Here is a 22469-nt window from a genome sequence, read left to right on the forward strand (position 1 = left end):
ACGGGTAAGCAAACTGGTCTGTGCCTGCAGTAGAATGCTGTACGGCCTCCGAAGGGAAGGGCACTCTGCCTGCTGCAGCCCGTGCCACCCAGGGGAACCCGTCAGCCAGAGGAGGGCGGGCACTGTGTGGTCCCCCCACACGAGGGGCCCGGCAGCCATCGGATTCGTGGAGACAGAAAGCCATGGGGTGGGTGCCAGGGGCTGGGGCGGGGGGCAGGGAGTTCCTGTTTAAAGGGTACAGAGTCTGAGTCTCACAAAACGGAAAGCGTCATGGGGGTGGACCGCGGTGTCGGCCACGTAGTAATGCGAGTGTGTTTATTCCCGTACGGCACATTTTGTGGTGTGTGCCTTTTAACACAGTAACACGTACGAAATGTTAATACAGAAATGCAGACGGAATAACAGGAGCAACCCGTCTGGCCTAGGGAGAAAGAGAAGGTTGGGGGGTGGGGTGTGGCTACGTGGGGACAGGCCTGTCCTGGGGTGTGGACGGATGTGAGTTTGAATCCCTGCTGAATCAGCTGTATCTGTCTCCCGGGCAGCAGTAACAAAGAGCCCCAGGCCGGGCGGCCCACGGAAGAGACCGGTCTCGCAGGCGGAGCTGGGGTCTGGAAGTCCAAGGTCAAGGCACCCACCGATGCAGGGCCGTAATCCTCGGGTGCCCCCCGGAAGGCCTGGGGCTCTGGGAGCTGCTCTTTCCCCCCTGACGGGCTGTGTTTGGGGATTCTCTTGCTGGGCCTGGGGCTCTGGTCTCCACGTAGGGGGCTGAGCGACCGCTGGGCCCCAGGAAGGCTTATGTGGGCGTCTGTCTTCCCGTGAAGCCTGCGGGTCTCCGATTTACGGTTTCCCCCACCCCTGTCGGGCCCAGGCTTCCCAGGGAGTGACCCGGCAGCTTCTCCTGGGACCCCTGAAGCGGGAGAAAGCAAAAAGCACCAGGGGCGGTCACCTGTCCTGTTGGATGGGTCAGAGTCCCCTGATCGGGGGGTGGCGGACGGCAGAGAAGTGCCGCACCCCAGCCTGGTTGGGGGGGGGAGCCCCTCTATGCTCCTGACGTCACTCGTGGCCAGGATGGCCCTGGACCCCGGGCAGGGAGTGACTGTCGGCGTCGCCATGCGGGTGGACGGCTGGCTCCTGACGCCGTGCCTCGGGCCCCACTCCCTCCTTCCTGCACCTTCTCAGCACACCCCTCTTGCTCCCTGCCTTTGCAGTTCACCCTGGTCCCACCTCCTCCTCCTCCAGGAAGGCCTCCTGACTTCACTGTTCTGTTGTCTTTTCTCGCTGTCAATTTTGGGGTGGATAATAAATTCACAGTTTATTAGGAGTCAAAGATACACCAAGGTGCCCGGCGAAAGCTCTCTTCCAGCCCTGTTCCTGCCCCCACAGACGGCGAGGTTTGCGGAAATGGGATTCTGGGGGAGACAGGTGTATATAAACTTGCATATCTGTTCTTTCCTCTGTGTTTTGTTTTGTTTTAAGCATAAATTGGTATTAAACCACGCTCCCTGCTGCCCGTCCCACTCTGGCTTTTTCAGCCGACATCCGTCTTCGCAGAGACGCCTGTTCCTCATTTGAACTGTTGCGCCATGAGCCACGGAACAGGTGACGCGCGTATCCCTGACTTGTCACGCGCCGCGGACATTTGTTCCCGGTCCTCTTTTGTTGTTGTTGTTGTTGTTGACGACCGTTAATGCTGTAACATACCACTCGGGGCGAGATCTCCCTCTGCATGCTTGGGGCTGTGTGTGCCTGCAGAGGTCCGGACACCAAATCCCCAGCCCGAGGCTCTGTGTCGGCGAGGTCCTCATGCAGTCCCTGCGGAGACGGGTTCTGAGTCTACACTGCCGGCCGGTATTCCGGGCCTGCTTCTCGTAGTCTGACCACCCACCTTGTCACCCCACGGCCCGGGAGTGGAAGGCCCCCCCGATGCCACCTTCTGTCCTGGGGGCGCCCGGGTGTGTGTGCTCATGCGTGTGGGTCCCGAGGTGCCTGACCGCCCTCTTGTCTGATTCTTCGTCACTGTCCATCTTCCTCTCCGGCTGGCTCACAGGACCCCAGTGGGAGTTCTGTAGGCGTGCTTCGACTGGTGCCTGAACGTTCCAGAAAGTTCGGGGATCTGGGCCCACGTGGCCGGGGCCGCCGGAGAGATCAGCCCAGCAGGCTGTGTGCAGCGGAGCAAGGAGGGGCAGGCTGCGGTCTGGGGACAGAGCGGTCATGTCCACTGCTCCCCTGTCCCCTCCCGGAGGCCCCCCCATCGGGGGATGGGTAGCGCAGAGACTTCCTCATTCTTGGACCACCCTCGGTTCACATTTCACTTCATGGATTTGGGACGGAATCCTAGAAAGACAGGACTGACTGGCCGTGGTGCACAGTGGCCCCTCCAGTCCCCCCGGGGAGCGTCCCACACCATTTTTCAGAGTCTTTTCTACATTTCAGCTCTTTACTCTTCTTTGTGGGGCTTCTGTCTGCTTCCTTCACCAATGTGTCTTCTCAGTGGCCTTCGTGGATGCCGTGGGCCGAAGGGTTATGTCCACCCAAAACTCATAGGCTGAAGCCCTCACCCCAGATGGGGACTGTATTTGGAGGGAATTTCGGTCAAATGAGGTCAGGAGGGGGGGACCCGACCCCATAGGATGAGCGTCCCGGTGAGAAGTGACACCGGGGAGCTCGCTCACAGCGGGAAGGTGGCCACAGCGAACCAGGAAAGCATTCTGTCCAGAAACCCCACCAGCACCTCCGTCTGCCTCCAGCCTCCGGAACTGGGAGCGAGGCCTCTCTGTTTCAAGCCACCCGGTGGCGGGTGCTTTATTCGGGAGCTCTGTGTCCCCTGTGTCCCCCATACAGCTCCCCGACTTCCCGGCCCCACGCAGGGAGGACTAGTGGAAGGAGCCCAGACTCGAGGTTTGTTCAGACCTTCCTGCACCGCTGGCGGGACTGGGTCCTGGCCTCAGGGCCCAGCCTTGGTAACGGGAGGGCGAAGAGAGAGGAGGAGCCCAGGGCTCGGGCACAGTGAACGGTGTTCCTGCCCTTTCTTCCCGGCTTAAGGCTGAGCTCCTTAAAAAGCGCTCAGTGCAGTGCTGTCCCCGAGGACTGTCCTGGGAAACGTCGTGGTGCCGGTGGCGTGGGGGTTGACCACAGCACGGCAGTCAGCGGCCCTGGGGAAGCACGTGGGTCCGGCTCCAGGTGGAAGCCTTTGAGCAAGTGACGGACCGCAGAGTTCCGGAGCCCGCAGGCACACGTGGCTGTCCAGATTCAGATGAATTAACATCAGATCGAACCAAAACTTCTTCGCCGCACTAGTCGCATTCCCGAAGGGCTCTGTAGCCACGTGTGGCCAGTGGCTGTCGAGCGGGACGGTGCAGGCGCAGGACATTTGCACGATCCCGGAAGCGCTCCCGGACAGCCCTGGCTTAGGGTTTAGAAGATTGGTTTGGGCAGCAAGAGAGAATGCCGGGTCCGTCGTGGCAGCGGCTGGCCTGGTTCAGGCATGGTCTCAGCGGGTCAGACCTGGTCGTGTTCGCCATCCCTGAGGGCAGGTCTGCACCGTGGGCCTCTCGACAGAGCAGTTGTGCGTGGTGGTGTCCATTGCTGTGGTTGGGCCTTGCCTGGCCGGGCTGGCGGGAGTCGGTTCCATTGGGAAACCATCAGCCACACACGGACTTAGCTTTTCAGCTTTGCGCCCAACACCACCTCCAGGAAGCCTTCCCTGAGCCCCAGAACCCTCCCTCCCAGTATCCACCACTGGTTCATTCCTGCTTCCTCCCTGTGTCATGCGCCCCCTCATATAAATACATCATCCCCTCTGCCTCCCCCGCAGACAGCCCTGGGCTGTGGAACCGTGGTGGACAGGCCACATGTTCTGACTCAGGGAGCCACAGGATACCAGACCAAAGCACAAGGGGGCACAGGACAAGCCCAGGGCGACCCAGCTTGCAGGGAGGGAGTAGCGCTAGGGAATCAGAGCTCACACTCCTTCCTGACTGCCAACCACAGGCCCTCCCAGGACGGTGACGGGCGCCCTGAGGTGTGACTGCCCGGACTCAGGGCTTGGGCACTGTGGAGCTCCAGAGGGAGGCAGGCCCGCTAAAAGTCCCACTCAGGGTCCAGAGCTGGCTGGTTGGCACAGGGCATTCTGTTTTCTCTGGTTTACATTTTGCATAGCCGACTCCCGGCCCCTCCTCAGAGGCAGCCCCGGGGAGCTCTGAGGACCCCCCCATCAGAGCTCCAGGTGCAGGCCTGCGGCAGCCACTCCCACAGGCACCCACTGCCATCCGGGAAATGGACTCCCCCCAAACCCTAACCCCCAGACACTGGAGAACGGTTTGGGGTTTGGGAAGGGAAAACAAGGTATTTGGAGGCCAGACGTGGTTTTTTTGGCCCACCCAGTGTGTTTTTGAAAAAGTTATACCAGCGATGGATGTTTAAACACTGAGAGAGCTCACGAAACTCTGGATTTCCATCTTCGCTGGAAACACTGGGAGGATCTTGTGACCCAGGGCCCACGGGGTAACAGTTTCCCCAGCAGGAAGGGCCCCCCTCACCCCAAGGCAGCCTCCCCCGTGGCCCCTTCACACGAGACCAGGTGCTGGGCCCATCTGTCGTTGGGTCATGCCCAGCGAGTTCCGTGGGTACAGAAAAATTGTGTCTGTTCTTCTCGCCCAAAAGCAGAGTGAGAAGCCCCCTGTGTCTTGGTGCAGGTGAGAACCGTCCCTGGGTGTCCCCGGCAAAGCGTGGCTCACCCAGCCCCGGTTCTCCTCACCTGAGGAGCTCAGCTGCCTGCCCAGCCGGCCTCCGAGTGTAACCTCCGTTCTAGACCTTTCCAAGCTCTTCCTTGATCGAGGGCCTCCTCCCCACCCTGTTTGGTTTCCTGTCCCTGGCAGCCCTGCAGGTGCACCTGTGTCCAGCTCCCGACCTTGGGGGGCTCGGGCAAAAACCGCGGACTCTGTCCAGGCAGTGGGGACTGGCGCTCCTGACCGTCCTTCGGGGCTCCCAGCTGGAGGGGCACGGGAGCTGGGGTCTGCCTCGGTGCCTGTCCAACGTGGCCAAACTCACAGGTTTCTGTGTCCAGCACCCGCATCCCAGAATCCCCCAGGGTCCCCGCTTTGGACTGTGGCGGATGGAGCCTGAGCTGCCCCCCCGCCCCGAGGGAAGACGGGACCCAAGCAGGAGCAGAGAGGGGTGTGCAGAGATTGAACGGGGAGATTGCTGGGGAGATGCAGGGAAAAAAATCTCAAAAAAAAAAAAAAAAAAAAAACAAGCAAACCGGATCGGCTGCCACCCCCGCCCCTTCAACCCTGCCTTGTACATTTCAAAGCTTTTTTTTTTTTTTAATGGACTTGGGTGCACAGAATCCAATGACTCATCATCCTCGGTCCGTGACAGCCCTAGTGGTCCTGCTTTTACTTTACCTTTGTTTGTTTGAAGAACGGCACCCCCCACGGCGACCAGGACACGGATGGCGGCTGCCGTCTACCCACGCTTATCTTTCCCTTGACTTCTGCAAACAGCGCGCTCCCCGGCATCTGTCTGAAAAAGCCATTCTGGCTGCGCCTCGCCTCCTGGGGCGTCCTCGTCCCCACCCAGCGTCGTGTTCCAAAGCGTAGACCGGTGTAGACGGTTCAGCCACACCACCGCATAAACATACATATCTTGGCAGCAGAAAGAGCCACCGGCTGTATAAAGCGAAACGGATTGGTCTCAAAATACGTTGGACCGGGGCGCCTGGGTGGCTCAGTGGGTTAAGCCGCTGCCTTCGGCTCAGGTCATGATCTCAGAGTCCTGGGATCGAGTCCCACATCGGGCTCTCTGCTCAGCAGGGAGCCTGCTTCCTCCTCTCTCTCTGACTGCCTCTCTGCCTACTTGTGATCTCTCTCTGTCAAATAAATAAATAAAATCTTTAAAAAAAAAAAAAAATACGTTGGACCAAAGGAGCCAGACCCAGAACGGTCCCCGCAGCACGAGGTCACGGCGACGGGGCTCACGAAGCAGTCCGACCCGTGCAGGTGGGAGCCGGGCCTTCCTCTCATGGGCCGGAGGGGTTGACGGGAGGGACAAGCGACCCTACAGTGACGGGAACATTCGTATGTCGACCCAGCCGGCGTGCACGTGGGGGTGTCCGCTTGTCACAGCTCATCCGACACCACCCCTGAAATCCGTACGTTTCGTTACAGTAAATTGTGCCACGATTTTGGAAGAGTTTGGGGTAAGGAAAGAAAAAAAAGGTGTTGGAAATGATGATCCAAGCCCTGCTTTGATCTCGTGAAAAGCGTGTCTCGCCCAAAACGATGAGGGCCATTTGGGAGCTGCTGCTTGGCTCGGGCTCCGTGACAGGGACGTCACCAGGGGGCTTTGTAGAATGTTTCCTTCTCGTCAGCGCATCACCTCCTCACTGCCTCTCTGCCTTCCCTCAAACCTGCATCCGGGGGGACCCTGAAGGCCCACCCAGGGGCGTGAGCCACATGGCCCGGCCGCTCAGTCGTGGCATGAAGGAGACCCAAGGGGGACCCAAGCAAGAAAGGCAGCTTGTGCCTTTGGCCTCCACCCAGCACGGCCCCCCCAGACTGCTCCTCTTTGGTGGGTACGTGGCAGCCGCGTGGGGCATCACGGGTCAGACATCCATGGCTCTGTGCATTCCTGTAGCTCAGCCGCCCCTGGGAAAGCCAACACCCACGAAAGACCCGGTGCTCCCAAAGTGCCCCCACTTCATCCCTTGCAAAGTGTCCCCACTCGCGCACGACCCTCTCTTGCCCACTCCCTGTCCCGACCTCGCTTGCCTCTGTGATTCTGCCTACTCTGAGTGCCCGGGCTGGGACGGTCCCAGGCCAACCAAGATGGCTGGTTTCCGTAGTCACCTCCCTGTTGGTGACACGGTCCACAGGCACTGCGCGTGCCCAGCACAAACGCGCAGCCCTGCGAGGGGCGAGCAGAGCCTTCTTAGGCGGACAGTGCCCTGCAGGCAGGCTCTCGCCCAGGCTGGGCCAGCAGCATGTGGCAGTGGGTTCGCTCTGTCGAAGCCCCTGGCTGGGCAGCTGACCGGGGGCCCTTCCTGACCAGGAGAGCCTAAGCATCCAGCAAGGGAGGCTGGTACCACCACCCCCAGACTCTCTGGTTTCCTTCAACTTCGGTTGTACCTTCTAGAGCCTTACAGCTGAGTTCCGGTGCCTTCAGCAGTGAAGAGCTTTGCCCAGAAACCCTGTTCCCATTATGGGAAGAGATGGCGGTCCTACTGGACCCCTTCCCTGCCATTTTTACAGCCGGAGCAAATGCCTGTGGGTCCCTGAAGGACAGAATCAAGGCTAGCTGGGTATCAGTTAAGTGGAGACCACATTGATAGAACCTTCCAGAAATAAGCTACCCCAGGATGAAAGGAATTGCCTCAAAAAGGAGTGAGCGTCCCCTGCCTCGGGGTATGCAAATGGGAGCGGGGTCTCCATCTCTCCAGAGTGCATCACAGCAAGAGGTGACGTACGGTCGCTCCCCCCACCCCCGCCCCGGCTTGATTTTGTGCCCCCACTGTGTTCCCCTCCCTGTCTGGGGATTTCAGGGGCGTCCGTGTTCTGTGGCTTCAGGGGGGAACCTGTCATAAACTGTCCCACAAATTAAACCCTCCAGCTCCCTCCCTCTGCTCACGAACCTGACCTCACAGATCGGAGCTCTCAGAGCAGGTCTGCTAGACAAGTTTGCCTGCAAATCTGGAAATGGCCCTTCCCGGGGGCAATGCCCCCCCCCCGCCCCCGCCCCCGCCCTGCCCCTTGCCTCCTGCTTGAGGTCCGTCGCCGCCACGGGGCTCCCACTGGCCGGGGCTTGCCAGGATGGCCAAGGGGAGGCCGGTGTGAGGGCCCCGCTCTGCTGGGTTAGGAATCCGAGAGTAAACAGATCGAGTTTCCAGTGTCAGCTGGGCTTTTCCATAACAGGCGCCACAGCCGTGGAAAATGAGAATGTTCTCTGAGATGACTCAGCCGGCCGGCCCCCAGGTAGGGCAGCCCCTGGCCTCAGCTCGGCCCTGGTGACCAGCTGTCGGCCGAGCCCCAGGGGGTGGCTACGGGTTTCCAGGCTCGAGGACGGTGGTGCACTTCACGGGGCTCTCTGTCAGGATGAGGGCACGTGCAGCCGCCTTGGCCGCCTGGCGGGTCCTCAGTTTCCCCATCTGCAAAATGGGATCAGCAGTTCCTCTCCCAGGGTGTGGGGGGAGGGGGTGTGACAGGAGACCAAGGCAGTGCGGGCGGAGAGGTGCACGTCGGCAGCTTGGGAAGAGAGCTTGGACCACAGCAGCGGGAACCCTGGGAGGGACAGAATTGCGCCCCCGCCGCCCCAGAGCCACCTTCATCGGGGAGGGGAAGAGAAGAATTACAGAAGAACCACAGAAAACGAAAGAGGGGCATCACCGTCAGGAGTTGGAGGCCGTGGGGTAGATTCCACGTCCAGGGGAAGGCCTTGGCCGCCCGGGTGGGGTCTAGCCCATCAAGGACAAGGACCGGACAGGACGGCGGCAGAGAAGGGGGAGGGGTCGTTGCTGTACTGAACCGGATCCTTCCTCAGGCAGAGGCTGGCCAGTGACAATAGCCGGAGGGCTGGGGTGACCCGCTGGGGGAGGGGAAGGAGGAAGGTGGTGTCCTGGGGAGGAGGTGGGGAGGAGGGAGACTTTTTTTTAGGATGTTGGAAACTGAAGCCTGTTTGTAGTTAAGACCAGGCAGCCAAGAAGGAGCTGGAGTCCCGAGGGGGAGGGAGGCGCTTGTGGGAACGGCGAGAGACTCTCGCTGGTTTTCCCGGGCCAGAGACGAGAGATAAGATGGGTGAGAAAACAGATGTTTTGAGAGGGGCTCCTCCCCAGCTGGCCGAAATCATAGGACGCCCGGGGTGTGGGGTCAGGGTGCAGAGCTGGGGGTGGGGGCTGAGCCGATCCTACAGATGGGGCGGGAGCCGGGCCCTGGGGGGATTTCTGGCTGGAGGTCATGGCTGAGAACATTGGTGCTGGACAGAGGTCATCTGAGGATGGGGTCGGCCAAGGGGGCCGCCCAGGACATCCTGCCCCTGGACGAGCAGCGGATGGCACAGAATCCAAGTGGCTGCTGGAGAGGAGAGGCACTCGAGTGACCAGGGAGCCCGGGGCCCTCAGAGTTGCCAGGTAACAGGGCAACCCCCCAGCTTGGTTCTGCAGCCTTGTAACAGCCAAACCCTCGAGGGGCTGTGGTTTCCAGTTAAGGGTGTCCTGGACTTGGCGCAGGGGTTGGGGGGGCGGCGCAGAAGACCACTACAGATGGCTTTGGGGTCCAGTATGTTGATGATGGTGTCCGGCATCCCGACCGTAGGCCGGAAGGGTGGGTAGGAGGTTGTGTGTCTCTGTGTGTCCTTAGTGGCCATGTTGAGGACCAGGGGGCCTCAAATAAGCTTCTGGCTGTGTCAGGAGGAAACCAGGAGAACATCAGCCCAGAGCCCAGATGCAAAGGGAGGGAGAAAAACTGGTGTGTTGTAGTCCTGGGGCTTCTACCCCAAGGGGGTGCTGACCTCTCACCCTGGCCCCCGCGATCGGGGGGGTTTGCCCCTCTCGATGAGTGGGAAGACAGGCTCAGGGGTCGCATAAATGTCTTTAGGCCACAGGGCTGTCACCATAACGGGGACTCACACCCAGGCCTCTGTCCCCGCAGAGCAGTCTTCTTTGGGGAACACAAGCATGTGGAAGCCCCTGCACCGTCAAAGGGTCAGATTGCGGCTGGACTGTGGGGACCATGTCGGGACCAATCCATGGAACTGAAGGGAACCCCCAGATCACTGACCAGCCAGGGCCGCCTGGAGTGACCTGGCTCGGGGGAGGTCGCAGCCCTAGGACGGGTCCTGTCCACTCGTCCTGCCGCCCCTGCCTGATTCTGTCCCCCTCCAGTGTCTCCTTGCCGCGGCAGTGGTTCTGTGGCTGGGGCCGGACGGTCCCCTGGGTTTGACCAAGGGTCGCACCCGTCCCGTACTAACCCCCACCCCGGGTAACTCTGTGCTCTTCATTCCCTTGCTTCCTTTTTTTTTTTTAAGATTTTATTTTATTTATTTGACAGGTTTATTGATTTATTGGACACAGCGAGAGAAGGAACACAAGCAGGGGGAGTGGGAGAGAAGGAAGCAGGCTTCCCGCTGAGCAGGGAGCCCGATGAAGGCTCCATCCTGGGACCCCGGGATCGTGACCTGAGACAAAGACTGATGCTTAGCGACTGAGCCACGCAGGCACCCCCTCTGCTTCTTTTGTGTGTGTCTTGAGACTTCATGTGGTCCGAAAGGTTTATTTTATCATTTTTAAGAGCGGTTCCTTCTCTCTCTGCCGGAACAGATGCCGCCGTCCGTGCTGTCTGCGGACTGACTTTACCGTCTACCGGATTGTGGGCACTCACTCGTATTTTTGCAAGTCACACTAGACCGTTCATCCCAACGGCTCGTCCGCCTGCTTGCCCGGCGAGGGCCGTCTGGGTTCACAGCCGGCTTTCTGTCCCCGAGAACAAGTGATTATCAATTCTCATGTCCGCGGCTCCCGTGACACCTGTGGGAGAGGGCGGATGCCTCCCAGGGCACGTGTGGGGGCCACACCGGCCTCCCCGCTGTAGACACGGCCCAGCCTACTGGGCCCAAGGCTGTAACTTCCTACCCTAACTGAGCCTCGGGCTTCCTGCCCGCGAAGTGGGAATAATTAGTTGGGCTACACGTCTGTTTGGTTAGTGCCGATGACGCACAGACCGCATCACCTCCTGTCCCAGCCATGCGGGGGCGGGGGGCGGCTGCGGGGAAGTCTCGGCCCATCTCCCAGGAGCAGGTGTGTCACTGAGCACAGTCAGATCTGGAAGTGAATAATCTTTCATGGTATCGTCACCGGGGAGGATGGGCCGGGGCTTGGACCTGCCTGGAGGTGCTGGGGTGGGGGCCGCGGGAATGGGTAGATCCGGAGTCAGACAAGCGTCATTTTACACCAGAGAAGCCAAGAACCTTCCCCTGCCTGCAAGGCCTGAGCACCGCCTGGACAGGAATGTTGCTGGGAGGTCCGGTTCCGCACGGGTCTGCAGGCCAGCTCCTGGACTCGCCACTTTGCATGACCACACGAGCCCAGGCAAGATCTGAGCACTGCCTTGAGTGTTCAGTTCCTCCTTCAATCCCACAGTACCCTGCCAAACCTCTTTCAGAGATAAGAGAGCTGTTCTGGTCTTGTCTGGGGCAGGTGGTAAAGCCAAGATCCACACAGGGGCCCTTTCCGTCCCCGACGCCCCCAGGGAAGAAAGATAACCAACTACCAGTCAGCTCAGAGCCTGCCCTTGGCTCTGGGTTTGTGAAGCAAGAGGCTGAACTTCCCCGGACGGTGGCCCTATCCTGGCAGGGCCCTTCCTCCTCACCCCACCCACCCGGCTGCCCCAGGCCATTGGGACGTGCATAAGGAGGCCTGTGGCTTTGGCCAGCCTGTTGCCTCACGTTCCCCAGGTCTCCATGGAGGAAAGACTGGAGGTGTCAGCGGAGATCAGGTTCAGAGGTGACAACAACCTGCCCGCTGACCTCATCTTCCCGAGGTGCTGAGTCTTGCTTCCTGGCCACCCACGGAGCCACGCCCACCACCTCCAGCCTGATCCAGGCCACCGTCGGCTCTAGCTAGTGGCCGGCTGGTCTTAGGGCCCACCCACTCCCTACAGTGGCCACCAGGTGTCCTCCCTGCCCCGTGACCTGTCCCAGCGCTGCCGGTCACTACTCCCCCACCACTCAGCCGCCCTGGCCTCTGTCACTCCTGGCGTGTGGCCACTCCTGGGACCATGGCACGCCAGCTCCTCCTCCCCCAGGTACCTTGCTGGTACCTGCTCAATTTCCCTTTTGACTGTGGCCACACGGACCTCACCGAATTGACCACTGTCGCCGTCCCGAAGTGCGTGTGTCCCTGGCATGGAGCGCAGTAGCACTGAGTTTCCTTCCCGCCGTCCGTCTCCGGAACTTTCCCACCATCTCCGACCACAGCTCTCCGTCCGTTCAGTGACCGCTGCCCGCCTCCCCTCCCCGCAGCTCCGGGCAGCCGCGCCCTGCCCGGTCGGAGATCGCCAGCCCCATCCCCCGCAGCCCGTTTCTCCACTTCTCCGATTTGCTCTGTGGCATACGCCGCTGTCTGACGCACTGTTTTTTGTTTCCACCCCAGCATGTGAACCCTGATTGTCCGATTCTTGGAGGTGTGTTCCCGAGCACTTGCCACACAGCTTGACACATGCAAGCGCTTAGTGACCTGTTTGTCGAATGACTGAATGACCTCGCCACTGATTTCAGCTCCTGCCTGGATCTAGGGGCTTCCCCCGTCCTCTTTCTGCCATCCTTGTCACCCTAGAACTTGCGAGTGCCACAGCTCACACGGTGATTGTCCTGGCCGCCCGTGACCTGAGCAGATTTTTTTCTTTCCCATCTTAACAGAAGAAAAAACTCCCCCTTTTCAGGATGACCCTTCAAGTCACGGACACGACGCAGGGCTTTCTCTCTACCTAAAACTTGGAACAGCAGCCTCCGGCTGCCAAAGACCATAGAAATGAAATGTCAGTAACACACGAGACCTAGCGAAGACCCAAGAGGAAGAGAGAAAAAGGCCACGGCCGGTCGAGGGATCAAAAGCCTGGACCAGCACGAGGCCGGCTCAGTGTCGCTCGCCGTGTACTGTGGAAGGCTCCCGCGCTGTCGGCCATGGCCAGGGGGCCGGTGCAGGAGGCAGCCAGAAGCAGGGTGGACCCTGGCTCCAGGCCCGGGGGGCTAGCCTTGGTGAGAAACACTTCTGGCTTCCCAGGCTGAAATTCAAAACAGGCCCATGCACATTCAGAGACCCCCTCCGCCCAGTGGAACAAAAGACAGTGTGTCCACAGGTGCCTGGAACATGTGGGACGCCTGGTCTCAGTCCTGTGCGCGGGGCCCGTCCCAGTGCATGAAGGCAGTGACTCCTGGCGGGCCGGGCTGTCTTCCCGAAACATCTGCACCTGTTCTGTGATGAGCTGGCAGGTGACCTCAGCAGGGTCTGGCCGACACGGGGCATCCTGACCCTGCAGGAAGCGGGCTCTGGTCCCAGACTGGTTTGGCTCCCGCCTGCCCTAGGTTGAGGTCCTCAGCTCGGGACTCCGTGTCCAGACCACCTTTGCGGATCCCTGATGCATAAGGGGGTCTTTGTGGTGTCTGGAAACGAGGGGTAGGAAGCGGGGCACAGCCCGCCGGGACCCTCCACCAGCCAGCAGGTGGGCGGAAAAGGCGAGGTGCGTGCCCACAGGAGTCCCCATCCCTGACTGCCCTGATACGGACACACTTGCTCAGACACGCCAAACGTCTGTGAAGGTCCCTCGGCCTCTACATGGCATGTCGGGGCGGGGGGTAGGGGTGCTGGGGTCAGGCCTGGGGCCACAGAGCCCCTGGGATCTCGGGCTGAGCCTCTAACGTCATCACCCATCATGCTGGCTCCCTGGTGGGGGCTGGGCCACAGGCTGGGTGGATGGAGGCTTTTCAGCCAGAGCTTGTGGCGTGGAGGATCAAGTGTGTAAGAGCCAGCACCACGTCGGGGGGATCTCCCCACGGAGACCCCATCCCGCCTACAGCCCCTCAGAGAACTGCCGGCCCACCGCCCCTCCAGCCGGCCCACTGCTCTCAAGCTAGCTGGCTTTAGAGCTTCTCTTCCCTGGGAATACAGGCCGGCCTCCGCGTCAGCTCCCTCTGCCGTCCGAGAGTAAATAGCCCACCTGTGGTGCTGTATGCTAACTACATGTACACTGGGTCTTCGCTCGTTGGTGTCCTTCAGCAACAACCCTGGGAAGTAGGGTTATTGTCCCCGCTGTATACAGGAGGAGACTGAAGCACAGAGAGGGTAAGCAACTTACCTGAGGTCACACAGCCAGGAACAGCAGCACTCCTTCCGTCCTATGGAGCACAACAGCCACAGAGGAATAAAGGTGGCGGCTGGACTCTTCCTCCAGGCCGATGAGGTCACAGTCTGCAGTCCCCGGGCGTGCTCTGTGTTGACCATGAGGCTCTGAACAGACACATGCTTCCTGGCATGGCCTGCCTACATCTAGTACCCCTGTTGTGTTCAACACAGCACAGCAGTGCATTGTCACCCCCTGGATGGGGGACTTGCATGATTCTCGGGGTGTGTCCTGAACCACAAGTTGCTGCTCCCCAGTCTCCCTGCCTTCATTGCTCAGAGCTGTAGAGTTTTATGTCCTGTTTACCTGATGATGGCTCCAGCAGAACCTGCCAGGTGATGGTCATGCACTGTTGCATGGGTTGTGCACTGCTCAACTGAGAGCACTCTTCACAGAGACCATGCAGTGAATGAGCCCTGCCCCCAGAGCTGTGATGCACCACCTGCCCCGCTACCCGGATAGCAGATCCGTCTTGGGTTCTGATCGGAGCTGGTTCGGATTTTGCCTGCCCTTGAACGGTGTTTTCCAGACAGACTCCATGGTTCTAGGATCATCTTTCTGTGCCTTCCTGGCCAGGTTCCTTAAGGGTGCCCTGCTGTGGACCTGGCGGGGTTCCATGTGGCCTACGCTGGAGCTGGATGGGAACCAGTCCACCTTGAACCTGGCCCTAACTGTACAGCGGAATGAAGCAGCCCAGGGCTCACCGCCCCCAGGTGCCAAGCTGGGACTAGTACGCAGGCCTTCACACTTTCCCAGTCCACTGTACTTTCCTTGTTGTTCCGTCCCGTTCCCGAGTACCATGAGGGCATCCAGAGGGCACCCCGCTCTCCTCCTCCTCCTCGGACTTCCTGACAGCACTGAGCAGAGGCCGGCTAATCGCTGGGTTTTGTCCTTTCTCATAGACAAAGTAGAGGGAGGCTGCGAACGCGGGGGCCCCGAGCATCTGGAGTGTGGCTCTAGCCATGACTCATTAGAAGGTCAGGACTGGAGCCTTCAGTGTCTCCCAGAGGAGGGCAGGTCAAGGCAGTGCCCCGCAAAGGGCCAGCAGGGTTTGTCCAATCAGGGCTTCTCTGGCTTGGGGATAAGTTTGTGGCCCTAGTGCACTTTTTTGCTCATTGAACAATGAGTGTTGATTCTCTTCCCAGCCTATGCCAGGGACTAGCTGTATGTACAGAGAATCCACAGTCCTCGCCAGAGAGTGCTCTTGGTCTGCTGGGGAAAATGAGTATTATTTGTCATAGGTTGTGGAAATGACCTAGGACCCTCATCATGCACAGTTGTTCAGACGGTGCACTGCTCAACTCTAAGGGCAGACTTCACATAAACCGTGAGATGAGCGAGTTGTAACACACCAGCAGCCCAGCTGTCCGCGGGGGCTCTAATGTCCTTCTGTAGACATCGTATAAGGCTGTAGACTGTCAAGGGAGGACCACAGCCCTGCAGTGGGAGGTGAGGGAGATGGGGCGGCCGGTGCCAATCTGAAAAGGCTTTACCCCAACGAAGATGCTTGCTGGGTCTTAGAGAATGAGCGGCAAGTCTCCAGCCGAGAAAGAGGGAAGGGTGTGCCGGGCCGTGGAGAGACCATTTGTCAGCCTTTGGAGGTGTGAGGCGGAGAGGCAGGCCAAGCGGAGGGGAACGGGGGACGTAGGAGGCCTGTACGGTCCCCAAGGCAGAGCTTCACGTGGAGGGGAGAGGTAGGCAGAGGGGAAACCTGAGAGCAACTCGGGATTTGGGGAGAAGGCTGGTGGGGTAGCGACATGCAGCCGGGGGCCTGACTCCCCGAGTTTGACCACAGCCACCGTGGCTGGTCCTTTGGGCTGACCAGCCCTCCCGAGGGCCTGCCCATCCCAGCAGGCACATATTTGGAGACGGATATCCAACAGCAGGGCCTCGGGCCCTCGACCCCGGGAGACGGGTCACGTCAACAACATGTATACCCCATTTACACGGAGGCCGGGGCTGCCTTCTGCTGGGGTTTCTGCCTTCTGGGATAGTTTATAGGGTCTATTTCTGGAACATCCCTCGCAGCCAAGAGGACATGGAGGGGGGTGGGGGCAAGTGCCATCTCTGTTCGCTGTCACAGATAGCCAAATGGCCACTCCCCATTCCCAGCAAGTACCCGTTCGCAGCAATCCGGTGACCGGTGGGGGGTGGGGGGACATGCTTCCGAGGCTCTTTCTCAGTGTACAGGGGTCCCCAAGAAGGAGCCAGGCCAGACCAGCGATTGCCACTTTCTGAGGTGACGATAATTTGCTGTCGCCCCGAGCAATTGCAGATCCCTTGTGTGCGGGCAGTTTGCAAATTGGGTGTGGGACGGACAGAGACAGAGACGGGATCTGAAGAGCCGGAGGGAGATTGAGGCGTGTGTGGGTCTGGCTGAGCAGAGCGTCTGGGGAGAAGCTCGCCACCTCGCTAAGGACTCTGCTCTGGCGGTTTCTTTGAGGTCAGGTGCACTGATGGGGCGCCCGGCGGCTCGGCGGGTTGAGCGTCTGCCTTCAGCTCAGGTCGTGATCCCCAGGGCCTGGGATCGAGCCCCGCATTGGGCTCCCTGTTCAGCGGCCAGCCTGCTTCCCTTCCTCTCCCTCTGTTGAAAAATACAACTTTTAAAAACTATATTTAAAAAATTAAGTAAGGCACATTGGGGGATGATTTACATACAGTAAAAGTCACCCCTCTCAGGGTATGATTCTTGGAGTTTGGACACACGTATATGCTCTTACAACCAGCACCATAACCAAGATACCAAGCATTACTGTCACCCCAGAAAGTTCCCCAATGTCCTTCTAAAGTGGACCCCAACCCAGCCCCCAGCACCCGTGACTCCCTGCTCTGTCCCTAGCCTTGCACCTCTCCCAGAACGTCCTCGAGATGGAATCAGGGGACGTGTCTGATTGGAGTCTGGCTTTAACTTCGGCAAAACACACTCGCGATCCCTCCGTGTTACTGTGCGAACCGGTAACTGACCCCTTGGGCTGCTGACCGGTGTCCGTGGGGCCGATGGGCCACCGCGTCTCCGGGTCTCCAGGGGAGGGGCCGACGCTGGACGTGTTCCCAGTTTGGGGCGAGCACAAAGCAAGGCCGTAAACACCTGCACGCGGGTCTCGGCGTGGTCCCGGGTGTTCGGTTCGCCCGTGGTCCAAGCATGGAGTTGCCGCGTCACGCGGTCTGTGTATGTTTCCCTTCAGGAGAAACTGCCGCCTCCTCCCAAGGGCTGTGCTGTGCCTTTTTGCTCTCCTGTCGGTTCCAGGTGTTCCCGTTCCTTGTGAAAAATTCCAAGGACAAGGCACACGGGGCACCGAGAGGTTGTGTGGCTGGGCTCTGGTGCCGCAGGGCCCTGACCGGGGGGGTGGGCCGGCCCCACCTCCCTCTGCCCCCTGCCCTACAGCCGTGCGTCCCCTTCAGGATTGTCTTCCCCTTGAATCTTTGTAGAAGTGCCGTTTGGGCCCCTGCGGGGGTTCCTGGTTGGTCCTCTTTCTGGTAGGGCTTCCCGTGATGGATGCGTTTCACACGTTGGGCACGGAGACCGCGCCGGGCCTCGCGCTCGAGAGCCCGAGTGACGCCAGAGAAATGACCACAGGCTGTTTCCTGCTCGCCGCTGTACGTGCCGCGCGCTGTCTCTCCCTGCAAGTGTCCTGGGGGCCGTTCTAGCTGGAGCAGAGACAGGGAGACAGGCGGTGAGGGGCGGTGACCCCCCCACCGATCTGCTGCAGAAAGCCACGGAGCCCCGCGTGTCTGCGAGGCAGTAAGAATGACCTCAGGGACAAGACACAGAGGGACGGAGTGAGTGGCAGCCCCGACCTTGGGAAACCGATGGTCTTGTTTGGGGCAGAAAGGGCAATGCACACATACACCCCAGGCTAAGCCAGCATCACCAAAGATGCCGGGGACCATCCCGGGATCCGTGCCGCCGCCCCCCACCCACCCCTGCTGCACAGGTGGCCACACCTCGTTCTTGGGCACGGAGGAGAAGTACCCTAAAGGCTGGGCTGTTGGTCGGGTGACTTGATTTAGGTCTTAAATGACCATGGGACTCTCGAGTGGGTGAGGAGAGGGGCTGGGGTGGGATCGAGGACCCCTGAGCTGCATGGGGACCTAGAGGCTGGCCGGCTCAGGGGTCCCCCAAGGTTGGTGGGGGGCAGTGCAGAGGGGACGACCAGCGTCTCTGAGACCCCGGAGTCAGAACTGGGGGGCAGCGGAGGGGAAGATCCACAGCGCACGGCAGGTCACACGGCCGCCTCGGGTCAGAGCTCTGGGCAAACCGAGTCATCTCCCACAGGGTCCCAGGGTCCTGCCCGGTCCGAAGTGGCACTAACGGTGATGTTCTCTGTCTGTCCGTCCACCGTCCAGGTGCAAGTTCTTCAGTCTGACCGAGACGCCGGAGGACTACACCATCATTGTTGACGAGGAGGGGTTCCTGGGTGAGTGCTCTGTCACCCCAGACATTTCTGCCCCCGCCCGCCGCCTTATTTTTGCCTCCGTCTCCTGGCGAGTGGGTTAGAAGGTCAGCACAGAGTCTGTTTCCTTCTCTCCCTGTGCCGTGGCTGCTCCCCTTCCTTTCCGCTGAGGAAACTGCCCCAGGAAAGGCCCCAGAGCGGGAAGGGTCGGTCAGACGGCGGCGGCTCACCCAGCTGGGAACTCCAGGCTACGGAGGAAGTAGCTACAGCCCTGGGTTCCTTTCGCTGGGCTCCCACCGCCGAGCGAGAGGCCGCCGGTCCTCCGTCCCTGGCTCCCGGGCAGGGCTCCCCTAGGCCCTGCTGCTGTCGCTTCCTTCGCGTGTGTCCGTCTTCAAGGCTGAAACACAATTCACGTAGCAAACGCGCGCCCTTCTACAGTGTCCGGCTCGGCGGTCTGTGGCCTGCACGGGGTTGTGTGGCCACGCCCACCGACCTCTCCCCTCCCCCCAAAACAGCCTCAACCCTGATGGCATCACTCCCCGTCCCCCGTCTCCGCCATGTCCCCTCCGTTTTATGCCGTCGGCTTATGATGTTGGTCCTGGTCCAAAGCGCCAGCGAGCGTCCGTTTGCGCGGCCCGCTGCCCACTCGTTTGTGAGAACGGGGCGTGTTCGCGTCCCGCCGGCATGGAGCTGCGGGCGGGGGGCGGGGCGAGGTCAGGGGACCAGGCCCACGGCCACGGAGCGGGGCTCCCCCCAGAGCCGGCGTTCCCGCCGAGGCCCCCAGTTCCGTTCGGGAGAGCCTACAGAGAGCGCCCCTGGGTCCGCATTTTTACAAAAACCCCCATTCCACCCCAAAGGCAACTCCTGGTCACTCTTTCGCGTTTCCCTTTCCAATGGTACGGGGCACGAGTTGTCTCTCGTCAGTCCGCGTGCCGTCCTGTCCCGGAGAGAAGTGCTTGCCCCTGACATCGTGACGCGACGTTTCCTGCGATGTCGCGGCCTCTCGTGGTCCACGCCGTGGTGGATGCCGCCTGCCTCCCCGCCCGGTCCCCCTGCGCTTAGAATCCAAGCGGGCATTCCTGGTTCTCCAGGGATACATTTATGACCTTCATTTCACTCCGGCTGATTCCTAAAATGGGGTCTGAGACCTGGTGTTCCGGGGTCAGAAGCTGTTTGTGTGGTTCTTAGGGCAAGTGGGGGGGGGCCTTTTTAGACCATCCACGCCGGTGAACGAGGGGAGCTTGGAAGAATTGACTTCACCCCTGCTCTCCGTCGTGCTTACGCACCCCTACCCCATCATCGAAGATGTCTGTCCGGTCCATCATTCATCCATGCACAGACCCTTTGGGAGCTTAGGAGCCACAGACAGGAACTTCTGCCCTAACCACAAAGCACGGTCCCATGAAGAACGTACACTTGGGGACCCCAGACCCATCTCCATCTCTGTGTGGGTCCTGCTGAGAAGCACGGCACTTCGGATGCGGAAGGAGCGCCCCGGGATGTCTCTGCTCCAGGAGCAGGTACCCTCACGGCCCCGTCTCCCCAGATGAGACAAGCTCGCTCCATCTCGGGGCCACAGGCGAGCCAGTGTGGCGACCAGGGACAGAGGAAGGCTGTGGCCGCAGGACCCAGGGGGCCGGTTTTGCAGGGTTAGGTTAGGGTTTGCAGGCCCTGGAAACCCACGTTTGTAGGAATCCTCAGTCCCCTGGGAGGCATCGCGCAGGTGAATGGTGCCTGTCCCCAGCCGGCACCGCCTGCCCCCGGGGTTGCAGGAGGCGGCACTGACAGAGCCCCGCTGACCCCATGAGCCACGGGGTCTGCCAGCCCGCGACGCGGTCATTCGTGGTCGCGGTGGGTGCTGTGCGGAGACCCCGTAGGAGGGACCCTTGCAGTAGTATGCAAGCCAGCAGACTGGATCGGTTAGGAGCCTGAATCGACCTCTTCCGACTTCCCTCCCTGCCCCCGCGGGGCTTCTGGCTGCAGACACTGTGCTCTAGAAGCCCTGGGAAGGGCTCTTGCTAAGTTTTATAGACAAGGAACCTGAAGTGCAGAAAAGGCTGTCGCCGGCCTCTCCGGATGCCTCCAGGGGCCGGGCCGAGGCCGGGGAGAGCAGAAGTGCGGGAATGCGGCCTTTGCCCCTCAGGGGCTTACGGCTCTGGGAGGACAGAAACACAGGAACCAGAATTGCGGTATCAATAGAGAGTGGTACCCAGCCTGGCTGGCAGAAGTGCAGTCCAGGAGGACTCCCCAGAGGAGGCAGTGCTCGAGGCAAACCCAACTAAATGACGAATGAGCCCACCCGGTGAAACCCGTGACACTGGGAGTGGGGAGGCTTCTAGAATGGGGGGGGGGGGTCGCTGGGTATGCAGGGGAGAAGACAGGGCCAGGGGGAGCCGGTGAAGGGGCTTATCTGACCGTGAAGGGCTTGCCTGGAGGAGAGCAGAGTGAGGAGGCTGGCGCGGTGAGGATAGAGCAGGAATCAAGAAAGATTCGAAATCTGAATTTACCGGGGACTTTTTCCTGAGCTGCACTGCTAACCAGGGGGAGCCTCACGCTGTATTTAAGTCTGGGAGAACCGGGGAGCTTTCAGCATGTCCCCTTCTGGGAGCTCGGAAGAGGAGACTTTGGGGGAGCTTAGGTAGTCAGGGAAGGCTTCCTGGAGGAGGCCGTTTTTGCTGCCCTTGAAGAGCTAGGGAGGGAGAGCGCATGTCAGGTGGGGGTGTATGAGTAAGTCTAGACGCGGAAGCAGAGACCAGGTTCAAAAAGTCGATGGAAAGACAGGTTCAGATTTAAAAAGGGGTGAGCAGGGTCCATTTGGACCTTGTTCTGAAGGCAGTAGGGAGCCATTGAAGGTTGTTGAGCGGGAGAGAGTCGTCACTGAGGCTGGACTCAGGAAGAGGCACCTGGAGTGAGTACGCGGGAGGCGAGAGAGGGTGACGTGGGGGCCTCCCTGGGGGAGAATAAGCAGGCTTTGTCCGAAGTGAGATCTTCAGGCCCAGGCTGAGACCCCGACTGACCCAGGAAGGGAACTACCCACAATCTTGAAACCCCGACTTCCCCTGGAGCCGTTAATAATCCCTTGGCCTCTCCCCAGACCTCTTCCGGTGGCCGGAGCAGTCATAGTGTCTTCAGTGTGGGGAAGGGGGCTCCGGGAGGGGGAGAGAAACCGGTGTAAGTGATTCACCCAGCCGGGGCTGAGAGGAGGGTCCGCTACCCTGCGGCGGCTGCGTAGGGGTCTCGCTTCCAGGCTGCGATTCCTGGTCGGCACTCGGGGCTGAACCGGGTACGGTTACGGGAGCGCGGTGTCTCTCGCACGCGCGCTGGTCCCGAGGCAGGGGGAGGATGTCGTCCAGAAGCAACTCCTGGCCTCCCCGTGAGTGCGGACGGGAAGATCCAGGTTCAGATCCATCTCTGCCGCCTGCACGGCTTCTGGTGCTGGGTGTTGGTGTTGCCCAGAGTGAAGGCGGGTTAAACACTTCCCCCTCCTCCTGACCCCAGGACCCTTGACCCTGCTGCGGGCGGGGCAGGAGAAGCCCAGAAACACAGGCTGGGTGGGGCACACAACAGCGGTGGTGGCACGCAGGGACCTGCAGCCCGGGGCAGAGGAGGCCTGGGGCAGGGGGGGTGGGTACCACGAGGAGGGCAGGGGGAGGGCTCTATCCAGCCGCGCAGAGCCACCCCAGTCTGAAGCTGGGGAGTGACAAGACACCGTTAACCTCCATCACCACAGCTCCCAGAGGCTGTTTGTAGAGCCTCTGCTGCGTGTGGTGACAGAGACAAACAACCCATCTTGGTCTGGGAGTGGGTCCGCTTTTCCTCTAGGGACGGGCAGGCTCGCGGTCTCCTGGTCAGCCTCCTGGAGCTCATCCCCACAGCCCCAACAATGGCACCTCATCCCCCCCGAGGCTTGGCCCGGGGTGCGGATAGGCTCGGACAGGCCTTCCCTCCCCGCCGCCCGCCCCGGTGTCACAGGTCCCAGGGGCCAGAAGCAGCGAACACTGTGGTTTCTGACCGCTGGTCCGAGCTGACCACTGTCTGTGGGTTCTACCCAGGGCCGAGAGCCAGCAGTGGCTGGCCCCGAGGCCTGGAGCAGGGCAGGCAGACCCATCCCGGCCGACCCGCTCGCTGCCCAGACTGGCCAGCAGTTGGACGGCCCTGAAGTCCTCTGTCCCCCGCCACCTTCAGCCCC

General features: G+C 60.6%; 1 protein-coding gene and 1 long non-coding RNA gene across 2 annotated transcripts in view; both read left to right on the forward strand.

Moving 5' to 3' along the window:
- The window catches only part of CASTOR2 (cytosolic arginine sensor for mTORC1 subunit 2), a 46253-nt gene that overhangs the window by 13136 nt on the left and 10648 nt on the right, over window positions 1-22469 (forward strand). The window contains exon 2 of the mRNA XM_045074922.1: window positions 18234-18304. Coding sequence (XP_044930857.1) covers window positions 18234-18304 — 71 coding nt within the window. The remainder of the gene's footprint in view (window positions 1-18233; window positions 18305-22469) is intronic.
- LOC123390683 lies at window positions 5852-10082 on the forward strand. Its single transcript, XR_006605222.1, has 3 exons — window positions 5852-8789; window positions 8976-9121; window positions 10041-10082. It is a non-coding gene; the product is annotated as an uncharacterized LOC123390683 (long non-coding RNA).

This window comes from Mustela putorius, unplaced genomic scaffold (genome assembly GCF_011764305.1).
Source record: "Mustela putorius furo isolate JIRA1106 unplaced genomic scaffold, ASM1176430v1.1 tig00000139_pilon_pilon_pilon, whole genome shotgun sequence".
In the NCBI taxonomy this organism is placed as follows: Eukaryota; Metazoa; Chordata; class Mammalia; order Carnivora; family Mustelidae; genus Mustela; species Mustela putorius.